General features: G+C 43.3%; 1 protein-coding gene across 2 annotated transcripts in view; it reads right to left on the bottom strand.

Moving 5' to 3' along the window:
- Positions 1-6,507: 6,507 nt before the first annotated feature.
- LOC122932974 (complement C1q and tumor necrosis factor-related protein 9A-like) overlaps positions 6,508-13,678 on the bottom strand; it is a 56,304-nt gene continuing 49,133 nt past the window's right edge. Inside the window, exons 1-3 of one of the 2 annotated variants that reach the window (XM_044287674.1) lie at positions 10,918-10,968; positions 7,524-7,719; positions 6,508-7,348 (exon numbers count right to left, since the gene is read on the bottom strand). In XM_044287674.1, the coding sequence (XP_044143609.1) occupies positions 6,840-7,348; positions 7,524-7,719; positions 10,918-10,926 (714 nt within the window). In that variant the 5' untranslated portion in view covers positions 10,927-10,968 and the 3' untranslated portion in view covers positions 6,508-6,839. Of the gene's footprint in view, positions 7,349-7,523; positions 7,720-10,917; positions 10,969-13,678 lie in introns of those variants that run through there. The other variant, XM_044287675.1, reaches the window with a different exon arrangement.

The raw sequence follows: 13,678 nt of genomic DNA, 5'->3' as shown, positions 1-13,678 counted from the left end.
TATTGCTAACACACCTTTCCACACTTTGAGATGGTTAGGCTAGCCATATCCTAATCTGCCCCTCTCAGCCCAGGAACTGGAAAAGCTTACCAAGAAACTCATTGCCTGCCCAAGGTTCTGCAACAAGACTTTAGAGGAAGACAGGGAAAAGGAGTACTACAACCTTCATTATTGCTGCTATCCAAACGCTACCATTGGGGAAGATTTGCACTGTTATATGCTTTGGGATTGTGCCTTGTTATTACTAGATGAACTACTACTCCTATTTTGCACTTTAGTACAAAGAGACTGTAACAGCGGCTGCTGTGCGCCGCCGTTCCCCTGCTTACCGCCCCGGTCCCGGGCGCCGTGTTCAGTGGTTATCTGCTGCCAGTGTTTCCTTTCATTCCTGGCCATAGCATGCAGCTTGCTGCTTGTTTCTTGCAGCATTTTAAGTGCCCGCGAGAGTCACTTTCTGTGTTTTATGGGTTGGATTATGTGACCTCGCCAACCAATCCTAGCTCTCCTGCACATATATAAGTGGCTCAGCCCCCTTCCCAGATGCCTCAGTGTCAAGATCCTTGTGTCCTGCCCAGGTTCCTGATTTCCGCTTGTGTTCCTGACTTGTGCTTGTGTTCCTGGACTCTGCTACCTGTTTGATCCCTGCCTGCTTGCCTTGACTCTCCTAATGCCGACTCGGATTGCCTGACCTGTACCTGTGCTGCCTGCCCTGACCTATTGCCTGTCTGACTTTGCCTCTGCCTCATCCTTCGGTCCTGCACTGTTGCTCCTGGTTACAACTCGGCCTGCTATCAACACCTGTACCTTTGGTATGTTTCTTAGGTACCTCCTGATCCGCCTGGACCAGCTGCCTTGTGTGCCTATCCTCCTCAAGAGTTAGCGACCTGGTGTTTCCCTCAGGAAAGTCTATCCCCACTATCAGGGGTACTGTGAAGATCGAGGGGTTCACTTAGACAACACCTTACAGGAGGTAGGACACGTGGCACAGTGGGTTCACACCCGCTGGTTCGTGACAGAGACTTTATTTATTGCAATCAATTGGCCTGGTTCCTAACTCCACCATCTGCTGACCACCTCTCCCACTCTCCTGCCTTGCACCCAGGCAAGCACTCAACAGCAAGGGCACCCTAACAATAACCTGTCAAGAGCCACTACTCCACGGAGTGCCCAGAGGAAATAACGGGTGCATCCTCCAGTCACTGCAGGGTCTTAGACAGCACCAGCATGGAGATTTGTACCGTGATCCGTGAGTACCACTACCACCTTCTTAGCAACTACCATACCCATCCTCCACAAACTCCTTGGTGGGTTGCTGCACAATTGCTTGGCTATGTCTCCACTCAGAAGTCAAAGTTGCTCAGTGATAAAACTCAATTTACAACAACCCACTAATTAAGGGAGGAGGCTAATCCCAGAGGGCTGAACCACCACAAAGCAGCAGGAGTTAACCCTCAATGTGCTAGCCAAAAATTAGCATAACATTGCAAAAATTCAATAGTGAACTTAGTTCACACTCTAAAGTACATTACAAATATCAGACAGTTATGGGGGTCCGTAGGATAACTCTTCTTTAGCAGTGGCCTCCGGGTCACTGCAGTAATACCAAATTTATATCGTTTTTTGTAAAAAAAAGAAATAACTTTTTTTAACCCCTTTGAGCCACAGCCAGTTTTGGCCATTATGCTATGGCAATTTTCATTTTTTTTTCTTTTTTCATCCCCACTTTATGAGAGCCATGTTTTTCCATCGACCTAGATAAACGAGGGCTTGGTTTTGGCAGGATTTTGGGTTACAAATAAGTTATTGATTAACTTTTCTAAATTGTTTCGTAGAAAGAAAAGCAAAAATCTGCAATTTTGCCATAGTTTTTTTTGGGCTATAAATTTTTATAAATTTGTTACCTTTATTCTTTATTCTGTGTGTCAATATATGGCAATATCAAATATGTATGTTTTTTTTTTCGAAGTTTTACTACTTTTACATACCTCCAAATATTTAAAAAAAAGCCCAAGGAGGGACAATATTGGCAGCCACAGCAAATTAATTTTACACTAAGCTCTGACTCTAACACCACAATGCCTATATACAGACGTGGACAAAATTGTTGGTACCCTTTGGTCAATGAAAGAAAAAGTCACAATGGTCACAGAAATAACTTTAATCTGACAAAAGTAATAATAAATTAAAATTCTATAAATGTTAACCAATGAAAGTCAGACATTGTTTTTCAACCATGCTTCAACAGAATTATGTAAAAAAATAAACTCATGAAACAGGCATGGACAAAAATGATGGTACCCCTAGAAAACACAGAACATAATGTGACCAAAGGGACATGTTAATTCAAGGTGTGTCCACTAATTAGCATCACAGGTGTCTACAACCTTGTAATCAGCCATTGGGCCTATATATATGGCTCCAGGTAATCACTGTGTTGTTTGGTGATATGGTGTGTACCACACTCGACATGGACCAGAGGAAGCAAAGGAAAGAGCTGTCTCAAGAGATCAGAAAGAAAATTATAGACAAGCATGTTAAAGGTAAAGGCTATAAGACCATCTCCAAGCAACTAGATGTTCCTGTGAGTACAGTTGCACATATTATTCATAAGTTTAAGATCCATGGGACTGTAGCCAACCTCCCTGGACGTGGCCGCAGGAGGAAAATTGATGACAAATCTAAGAGACGGATAATCCGAATGGTAACAAAAGAGCCTAGAAAGACTTCTAAAGAGATTCAAGGTGAACTTCATGCTCAAGGAACATCAGTGTCAGATCGCACCATCCGTCGTTGTTTGAGCCAAAGTGGACTACATGGGAGACGACCAAGGAGGACACCATTGTTGAAAACGAATCATAAAAAAGCAAGACTGGAATATGCCAAACTACATGTTGACAAGCCACAAAGCTTCTGGGAGAATGTCCTGTGGACAGATGAGACAAAAATCGAAGTTTTTGCCAAGGCACATCAGCTGTATGTTCACAGACGAAAAAATGAAGCATATCAAGAAAAGAACACTGTCCCTACTGTGAAACATGGAGGAGGCTCTGTTATGTTCTGGGGCTGCTTTGCTGCGTCTGGCACAGGGTGTCTTGAATCTGTGCAGGGTACAATGAAATCTCAAGACTATCAAGGAATTCTAGAGAGAAATGTACTAGCCAGTGTCAGAAAGCTTGGTCTCAGTCGCAGGTCATGGGTCTTGCAACAGGACAATGACCCAAAACACACCGCTAAAAACACCCAAGAATGGCTAAGAGGAAAAAATTGGACTATTCTAAAGTGGCCTTCTATGAGCCCTGACCTCAATCCTATTGAGCATCTTTGGAAGGAGCTGAAACATGCAGTCTGGAAAAGGCACCCTTCAAACCGGACACAACTGGAGCAGTTTGCTCATGAGGAGTGGGCCAAAATACCTGCTGAGAGGTGCAGATGTCTCATTGACAGTTACAGGAAGCGTTTGATTGCAGTGATTGCCTCAAAAGGTTGCGCAACAAAATATTAAGTTAGGGGTACCATCATTTTTGTCCATGCCTGTTTCATGAGTTTATTTTTTTACATAATTCTGTTGAAGCATGGTTGAAAAACAATGTCTGACTTTCATTGGTTAACATTTATAGAATTTTAATTTATTATTACTTTTGTCAGATTAAAGTTATTTCTGTGACCATTGTGACTTTTTCTTTCATTGACCAAAGGGTACCAACAATTTTGTCCACGTCTGTATGCCCAATCCCTCAAGTCCCCTTTGTGCCCCCACACAGTAGTTATTCTCCCCTAAGTGCCTCCTTCACAATAGAATGCTCCCTTCACAGAAGTTATACCCCCTTAGTGTTCCCTTCACAGTAGTCATGCTCCTTTAGTGCTGCCACACAGTAGAATGATCCTTTAGTGCCCTTACACAGTAGTTATGCCCCCTTGGTGCCCCTACACAGTAGTTATGCCACTTTAGTGCCCCCACACAGTAGTTATGCCCCCTTGATGTCCCTACCCAATAGTTATGCCCTTTTGGTGGCTCCTCACAGTAGTTATGTCCCCTTAGTGCCCCAATACAGTAGTTATGCCTCATTGGTGTCTTCACACAGTACTCATATCTCTTTAGTGCTCCCACACAGTAGAATGCTCCTTTAGTGCTCCCCTCACAATAGAATGCCCCCTTTGTGCCCCCACACAGTAGTTATGCCCCCTTGGTGCCCACACTCAGTTGTTATGGCCCTTAGTGTCCCCACACAGTAGTTATGCCCCCTTGGTGTCCCCACACAGTAGTCCTGCCCTTTTAGTGCCCCACACAGTAGTTACATCCCCTTAGCTCCCCTACACAGTAGTGATACCCCCTTAGTGTACACACACAGTAGTCATGCCCTTTTAGTGCCCCCACACAGTAGTTATGCAGCCAGGTAAACAAAGCCTGGCAGGGAGAACCAGAGCAGTGCCACTGGATCTATTCAGTAAGTTATGTTTCTTTTAATATCTTATTGCTTTAACTGCTATTACTCCATTTTAACTAGAACCCGAACAACACCTTTATGTGGTTTGTCTCAAAGATAATCTTTGTCCATTAAGCCTATTAGGGCAAATGGACACTATATCAAGGGGGGGAAGGGGTTACATGGTTGGCCTTTTATATACACTGCCCGTCCAAAAAAAAGGTTGCCACCAAAAATATTTTGTTAGACTGCCTTTAGCTTTGATTACGGCACGCGTTCGCTGTGGCATTGTTTCGATAAGCTTCTGCAATGTCACAAGATTTATTTCCATCCAGTGTTGCATTCATTTTTTCACCAAGATCTTGCATTGATGATGGGAGAGTCTGACTGCTGCGCAAAGCCTTCTCCAGCACATCCCAAAGATTCTCAATGGGATTAAGGTCTGGACTCTGTGGTGGCCAATCCATGTGTGAAAATGATGTCTCATGCTCCCCGAACCACTCATTTACTATTTGAGCCCGATGAATCCTGGCATTTTCATCTTGGAATATGCCCGTGCCATCAAATATGCCCGTGCCATCAGGGAAGAACAAATCCATTGATGGAATAGCCTGGTCATTCAGTATGTTCAGGTAGACAGCTGACCTCATTCTTGGAGCACATACTGTTGCTGAACCTGGACCTGACCACCTGCAGCAACCCCAGATCATAGCACTGCCCCCACAGGCTTGTACAGTAGGCACTAGGCATGATGGGTGCATCACTTCATCTGCCTCTCTTCTTACCCTGATGCGCCCATCACTCTGGAACAGGATAAATCTGGACTCATCAGACCACATCACCTTCTTCCATTGCTCCAGAGTCCAATCTTTATGCTCCCTAGCAAATTGAAGCCTTTTTTCTGCCTCACTGATTAGTGGTTTTCTTACGGCTACACAGCTGTTCAGTCCCAATCCCTTGAGTTCCCTTTGCATTGTGCGTGTGGAAATGGTCTTACTTTCACTATTAAACATAGCCCTGAGTTCTACTGTTGTTTTTCTTCGATTTCACCAAACGTTTAAGTGATCGCTGATCATGATCATTCAGCATTTTTTTCCCGTCACATTTCTTCCTCGAATACGATGGGGCCCCACTATCCTTCCAGTTTTTAATAATGCATTGGACAGTTCTTAACCCAATTTTAGTAGTTTCTGCAATCTCCTTAGATGTTTTCTCTGCTTGATGCATGCCAATGATTTGACCCTTCTCAAACAGACTAACATCTTTTCTACAACCACAAGATGTGTCTTTTGACATGGTTGTTTAAGAAATGAGAAGGAACTCATTGCACCAGTTGGGGTTAAATAACTTATTGCCAGCTGAAAGATAATCGCCCATGCAGTAATTATCCAATAGGAGGCTCATAACTATTCGCTTACTTAAATCCAGGTGGCAACTTTTTTTTTGGACAGGCAGTGTATCATGTATGATTACTTTAAGTTTCCCCCAGAAATTATCAGGGGTTCCAGGAGTCAGACTTGCGACTGAGATGTGTTCATGGGACCCCCTATTAAATGATTATTGTGTTTTACTACTATCTGTCTACTGCTATCTTAGGCTGGGTTCACACCTGAGCTGTAAAACGCTCAGCAGGCAAGAACCAATGATTCCCTATGGGAATGGTTCTCACCTGAGCGTTTTACAGCGCGTACGATCACGCTGTAAAACGCCCGACGCCCCAAGAAGTACAGGAGCTTCTTTGGGGCGTCTTGTCGTGCGTTCCCGTACATAGACTTCCGGGAACTCGCGACAATGGGCGTTTGCTTGTTCCGGAGCCGCGATTGTAAACGTGCATACAATCGCGCATACAGAGCGCTCCATCCCGTATGCTCAGGTGTGAACGCAGCCTTACAGGTAATCTTCTACATGGAAGCCTACAGCACCTGTCCTCCATGTCCCACTGGGGAAGCCTTGGATCTCTAAATTCAGTCAGGTTTCCTCTTCAAACTAATAACTATTGCATTATACCTGTAAAATACTTAAAATGGGCTAAAAAGGATTACATTGATGAAACTACTACAGTTCTGTGCCAGAAATGCTGTTTTATTGTCAAGTTATCGTATACAGCGCAGGCAATGTTTTATAGCATTGATATATGTTTTGTTTTACTGTTGATTCCCATCTGTGTTTAACTGATCCAGTAGAAGAACAGCCTGCCGGAGTTCATTAGATCCAGTATAGCCAGACACAGCCGTGCACTGCGGACCCTATTGACTATAATGGCATCCAATGGTGGTTGGTCTCGTAAATGCATGCACAACTTTTTGTCCGGTCGAAGCCAGTACTTATGCCAAGACAGCCTGCCAGATCAGTTAGACGCAGATGTGAATCAGCCCTTACAAATTAGGGCTGTATATAATTTCATGGCTGCCAGATTCATGAAATCAGAAAACCTGAGAATGTAGTGTCATCATCGCTATCAGCATAAAGACCATTGTTTGTTCCTACAACCTGCAGCCAAGCCTCCTCATTCTGTTTCAGCGCTAGAATTGAGGCTCCAGAGGCTTGATTAGTTTGGGACCCATACACATGATACATGTACTGCACAATCTTACCATTATGTTGTAGGGTAATATGTACATTTTTACTATGGACAGTAATTTGGTATGTGAGAAAATAAAGACCGTCTACTGGAGCGATGAACTTTCCACTTTCTGTGTTATAAATACTATGTTCATTGTAAAACACTTTTCCAAATTTAATTGGGCCATCGGTAGACGGATAAGAAGATGTCAGTCCAACGTGAAAAGCATAGGGTTTCCTTGTCCCTGGTGGTCCTGGGAAGCCTGGTTGACCTGGAATACCAGAAATTCCACTAGGCCCAGGAGATCCTGGAGGACCTAGTTTACCAGGAGGACCTTGTGGACCTTTTTCACCAGGTGTACCTAGAAAAAAAGCAGCGGCAGATTCAGTGGAAAAAGTAGTAAGTATTTTGAAATTTCAAGGAATTTCAAGTTGTTTCGTTTTGATAGATATTGCCATAAATTCTGTTTCTCAGATTTCAATAGCTTTATTAGAAGCTACTATTCAAATCTTTTGTGGCTTCTCAGAGAAACATACCTGGGTCACCTTTTGTTCCTGGTTCCCCATTTTTACCATCTCTTCCAGGAGGTCCATGCTGACCATTCAGGCCTGGTGTTCCTGGGATACCTGGGACTCCTGTATTACATTCATTATGTCTGGTGGCCACTTCACAATTCCCTAAAAAACTGTGTATGACCAGAAGAATGGCAACCAGGAAAGTAACCTGTCTCATCTGAAAAAAGAGATTAGAAATGTTAGAATTGAGTAGGACCATGGGATTTAAATACACTTTTGTTGACTGCTATACAGAAAATGTACAATGTACAGTGGCATACAAAAGTTTGGGCACCCCTGGTCAAAATTACTGTTACTGTGAACAGTTAAGCAAATTGAAGATGAAACGATCTTGAAAAGGCATAAAGTTAAAGGTGACACATTCCCTTTGTATTTTAAGCAAAAACATTTTTATTTTTATCTTTTACATTAAAAAAACGAAAAGGGCCCAAAGCAAAAGTTTGGGAACCCTGCATGGCTAGTACCTAGTAGCAGCCTCTTTGCCAAGTATCACAGCTTGTGAATGCTTTTTGTAGCCAACCAAGAATCTTTCAATTCTTGTTTGAGGGATTTTCATCCATTCTTCCTTCCAAAAGTTTTCCAGTTCTGTGAGATTCCTGGGCCGGCTTCTATGCACTGCTCTTTTGAGGTTTATCCACAGATTTTCAATGATGTTCACATCAGGAGTCTGTGAGGGCCATAGTAAAACCTTCAGCTTGCGCCTTTTGAGGTAGTCTATTGTAGATTTTGAGGTGTTTTTAGGATCATCATTATCCATTTGTAGACGCCATCCTATTTTCAACTTCAGCTTTTTTACAGTTCGTGTTATGTTTGCTTCCAAAATTTGCTGTAATTTCATTGAATCCATTCCATTCTTCCCTCTACCCATGTATTGTCCCCCGTGTCATTGGCTGTGGACAAGCCCAAAGCTGGGTTGATCCATCCGCATGCTTAATAGTTGGAGAGGTATTCTTCTCATGAAATTATGTGCCCTTTTTTCTATTTTTAACACTGAATTTTGTGGTGAGGACACAGGAAAGGTTTTCTTCTGATGACTCTTCCATGAAGGCCATATTTGTGCAGGTGTTGCTGAACAGTAGAACAATGTACCACAACTCTAGAGTCTGTTAAATCTTCCTGAGGGTCTTTTTCAGTCAAGCAAGGTTCTTATTTGCCTTTCTAAAAATCCTACAAGCAGCTGTCTTTTTCTTAGGCTACTTTCACACTGGCGTTTTAGTTTCCGTTTGTGAGATCCGTTCAGGAATCTCACAAGCGGTTCAAAACAGATCAGTTTTGCCCTTCATGCATTCTGAATGGATAAGGATCCGCTCACAATGCATCAGTTTGGCTCCATTCCACTTTCGAGGCGGACACCAAAAAGCTGCTTTTAGCGTTTTGGTGTCCGTCTGACAAAACTGAGCCAAACGGATCCATCCTGACACACAATATAAGTCAATGGGGACGGATCCGTTTTCACTGACACAAGAGAAAACTGATCCATCCCGATTGACTTTCAATGGTATTCAAGACGGATCCGTCTTGGCTATGTTAAAGATAATACAAACTGATCCATTCTGAACGGATGCATGCGGTTGTATTATCTGAACGGATGGTTTTGTGCAGATCCATGACGGATCCGCACCAAACGCGAGTGTGAAAGTAGCCTTAGGCCCCTTTCACACGGGCGTTGCGGGAAAATGTGCAGGTGTGTTGCGGGAACACGCTCGATTTTTCAGCGCGAGTGCAAAACATTGTAATGCGTTTTGCACTCGCGTAAGAAAAATCGCGTATGTTTGGTACCCAAACCTGAACTTCTTCACAGAAGTTCGGGCTTGGGATCGGTGTTCTGTAGATTGTATTATTTTCCCTTATAACATGGTTATAAGGGAAAATAATAGCATTCTGAATACAGAATGCATAGTAAAATAGCGCTGGAGGGGTTAAAAAAATAAATAAAATTATTTCTTTTTTAACCCCTCTAGCGCTGTTTTACTATGCATTCTGTATTCAGAATGCTATTATTTTCCCTTATAACCATGTTATAAGGGAAAATAATAATGATCGGGTCTCCATCCCGATCGTCTCCTAGCAACCGTGCGTGAAAATCGCACCGCATCTGCACTTGCTTGCGGATGCTTGCGATTTTCACGCAAACCCCATTCATTTCTATGGGGCCTGCGTTACGTGAAAAACGCACAAAGAGGAGCATGCTGCGATTTTCACGCAACGCACAAGTGATTGGTGAAAATCACAGCTCATGTGAACAGCCCCATAGAAATGAATGGGTCGGGATTCAGTGCGGGTGCATCCGCGCGGAATACTCGCCTGTGTGAAAGGGGCCTTAGTCTTCCAGACCTTCTTCTGATCTCCACTGTTCATGTTAACTGCCATTTCTTAATTACATTTCAAACTGAGGAAATGATAACCTGAAACTACCTTAAAAGGCACAAGCTGAAGGTTTTACCATGGCCCTCACAGTCCCCTGATCTGAACATCATTGAGAATCTGTGGATAAACCTCCAAAGAGCAGAAAATACAAAGGGAATGTGTCATTTTTAACTTTATGCCTTTTGGAGATCATTTCATCTTTAACTTGCTGTTCACAGTAACAGTAATTTTAACCAGGGTTGCCCAAACTTTTGCATGCCACTGTAGTATGTGATCATAACATTGCATATTCCCTAGCTGCAGGGGTGGGAGTCACAATTTTAACAACAGGTTCCCTACTCAACGGCGAACATGGGGCGTCACGACACATGTTTACATATACATACATAACACGGTCCTCCGATCCAGTTGTAATTTTAACAACCTTATGTGGAGAACTAGAAGGAACTGGCTGCCTAGCGGGATATGAAAAAAAATGAAAAATATGTTTATCTATGTAAAAATATAACGAAAATAAAATTTTTGGTACCGCCACCCCATAATGACACATACAATGAAATGATCTCACTTTTTTATCCCATACATGGACAGCATCATTTTTTTAAATAGCAGAATTGCTGTTTTTTTCCCTGCCCATTCCACCTATTAAAAATGGAATAAAAGTGAGCAAAAAAAGTACATTAAATGTAAATAATAGTGATACCGCGCTCTAGGACTAGGTTTAGTTAAATGTTATAGGGAACGGCAGGGTTAAACACCGTGCTACCTGTCGTGTAGCACACAAGTATACACCAGCACAGTTAACTCCTACATAGGCAATGTACCTGTATCTTTGTTAGTGGATTCCTGCTAGATGCAGATGTCGCACCTCTCCGGAGTCAGGGATCGCCGATTCACTGATGCCGGAGTCCGGGATGTAAGCCTGTTGGTGATCCATTGTAGATGGCGATCCCTGAATCCAGAGCTCTTGAAATATAAGGTTACTTACGGCTATCATTAAGTGTAGAAAATTCTGATGTTGAGGAGCAGAAAAGTGAAGCAGTTTGATCCTCAGGGCATCATTTCATCTGGTTTTGTCTGATCTAGTCGATCATTGACAGGTTTGTACCTTGAGACCCACATACATTTATATGTAAATTTAAATGCAGTTGAACTTCCAGATGGAAATTAACTGGATGCTCACTTTTCGTATAGGGGATGGTTAATATGTTCCACCTGCAAACTGGAACTGCATCATAACCACTCTTTGTTTGGAGATACTCTACCTTCAACAGTGTATGTATTGCCTGTTATATTGCGGGCAGGTATAAGGGGTTCACTGGTTATGTTCACAGGTGCAGACGCTGGAGCATGGCATCACAGGGGCTTCATTTAGGATGGTGCTGAATAGATATGGGGTAGCCTACCTGGCCTGATCAAATATTATTGGGCAGCTCAGTTACGCTGCATCACAGCTTGGGCATCTCTTCAACCTTATTCTCTCTGGGTGCAGATAGAGAGACTCTGGCTGGCTCCTATACACCCTAATTCTCTGCTAAGGTCTAGCCCGTATGGTACGTCATCAACTAGGGAACTTTTGGGGCTTATGGCCTGCACTAAATCCATACGGCGGACCTGTAGTAGTAGATTCCCTCTGGTCTCCCACCACTCTTCCATGACCTCCTTTCTATATCATCCACTACTCCCAGCGAGTCTCACCACTTCAGCGACGAGACTATGGTTTCAGCGCGGCGTCTTTCGCTATGCAGACATTGTAGACCCATTTACTAGGGACCTATTACTCCATTTTGCTGCCCCCCTTCCCAGAACGGATTCTTAGACACTCTTACTTGGTCCGATGGGAGGAATATTTAGGGAGAGCTCTACCAGACGCACTGTGGCGCCTTACATGGAGGGGAGCAGCGAAATCCTCAATGTCAGTTCTCTGCCAAGAGAACCAGTATAAGATCCTATGTACTGGTACCATACTCCCAATCTCCTCCATAGATTGAACCGTTGGAGATGCAGTTGCGAAGGTCTGTTGGAGATGCGGGACACCTGGGGACAGTGTCGGACTGGGGTACCTAGGGCCCACCAGTAAAATGTATTTTGGGGGCTCACCATACGGATACATCCAAATATAATAAATAATTTAGTTTTTTATATGAACATAGGCTGGTTGAGGTGCTGTACATTGAATATATGTATATAGTACAGGAGGTATACTGTGTTATGTGCCATTTGTGCAGGGGGTGGAAGACTAGGGGCCCACCTAGATCAGGGGCCCACAGGGGGATTCCCCTGTACGCCTGTGGGCCAGTCCAAGCCTGCCTGGGGATACCTTACATCACATTTTTGGGGACTGCCCCTTAATACGCACCTTCTGGACCAGAGTCAGCACTCTCTTGAGTGATATTTTTGCCTGCAGTATATTGCCTGACCCCATATCCTTCCTACCTAATATCACACCAGCACATATAAGGAAATATTCACTTAAACTGTTAATACAAGTATTGACTGCAGCCCGCTGCCTTATTGCCCGCTTCTGGAAACGATCTGACCCCCCAAAAGTCTCCAACTTATATGCCACTGACGGAAATCCAGACCCTGGAATACACGACTGCAATGTTCCAGGACAAAAAAGGTCTATTTCCTGCTATTTAGGATGTTTGGGACAATTATTGGGCTACTAGGCAACCCTGAGATGAGCCCAAGAGAATAACGGACCCCCCCCCCCTCCACTTGATGTGTCATTGTCTGTATTGTCTAGGTCTTTCTTTACTCTGTTGTTACAGTGTTGTTCAAATACAGTAGGCTTCAGCACAGATCACCCTCACCCTAATAATAGATTTATGTAGCTACTTCCTCAGGAACGTTCTTTATACAGTGGGACGCCGTTAATAATTGTCTTTTTTTACTTTTCTTTTTTTTCTTTTCAATATCTATTCTTTTCAAAGAAATGAGTACGACAAGACGCTGGATTTACATGCAACCTCTATTGTTTTTTGTCTGATTTACATTGCACATAACACGTGATGTTATAGTACATGTTCCTTTGTTGAATATGTCGTGCTTTTTGCCTTGTTCACTTTACCTTGTACTATTGTGCATACAGTTGAAACAGATTTGTATTGTTGTATTTCAATAAAAATACAATTATATATAAAAAAATGATATGGGATAGCTTGCGCACCTAATAGCAAGTTTTGTACATGAAGCAGTAGAGAGTACTGTGTGTTGGACGTGGCTTTGAATAGCCACACGAGTTGCAGTAGGAAACTGGCCTGGTGTGAGAGTGGAGTAGCATCCGGCAAGTGATCCACAGATACTGTGCGGAGGTAAATCGGTCATCTTGCCTAGCACCAGTTGCAGTCTTGGGACTGCTGTGTCTAGGAGAGTCCTTTACCAGACAGAGGTGTCTTTGGAAACACTGTACGCACCAATTCGTGGACAGAGACAGTAGGAAAATACTTTGTCTGTGACCAGAGACTTGCCCCGTCAAGTGCCATCAATATGACTGTTTCTTCCTCGAGCGGCATCCTCAAATTGGATCAAGGACCACACACAGAACTGTCCTTCTTACATACCAACTGCGACTAACTTCCAAAAAGAACTGGAGGAGCTATTGAGTGTGTAATGCTTTAATTTACCGAAAAAAGTGACTGTAAATGGATGGGAAGTTCTCCTCAAGAGAAAACATGAAAAGGTGGTTGTAAGTAGGCTTGGTTGTTTTCATAACTCCCCTGGGCACAGGGCAGATCACTGGTGCC

This window comes from Bufo gargarizans, chromosome 3 (assembly GCF_014858855.1).
Source record: "Bufo gargarizans isolate SCDJY-AF-19 chromosome 3, ASM1485885v1, whole genome shotgun sequence".
NCBI classification, from domain to species: domain Eukaryota; kingdom Metazoa; phylum Chordata; class Amphibia; order Anura; family Bufonidae; genus Bufo; species Bufo gargarizans.
The sequence above is the reverse complement of the archived record's forward strand: the minus strand, read 5'-3'. Positions and strand labels throughout refer to the sequence as shown.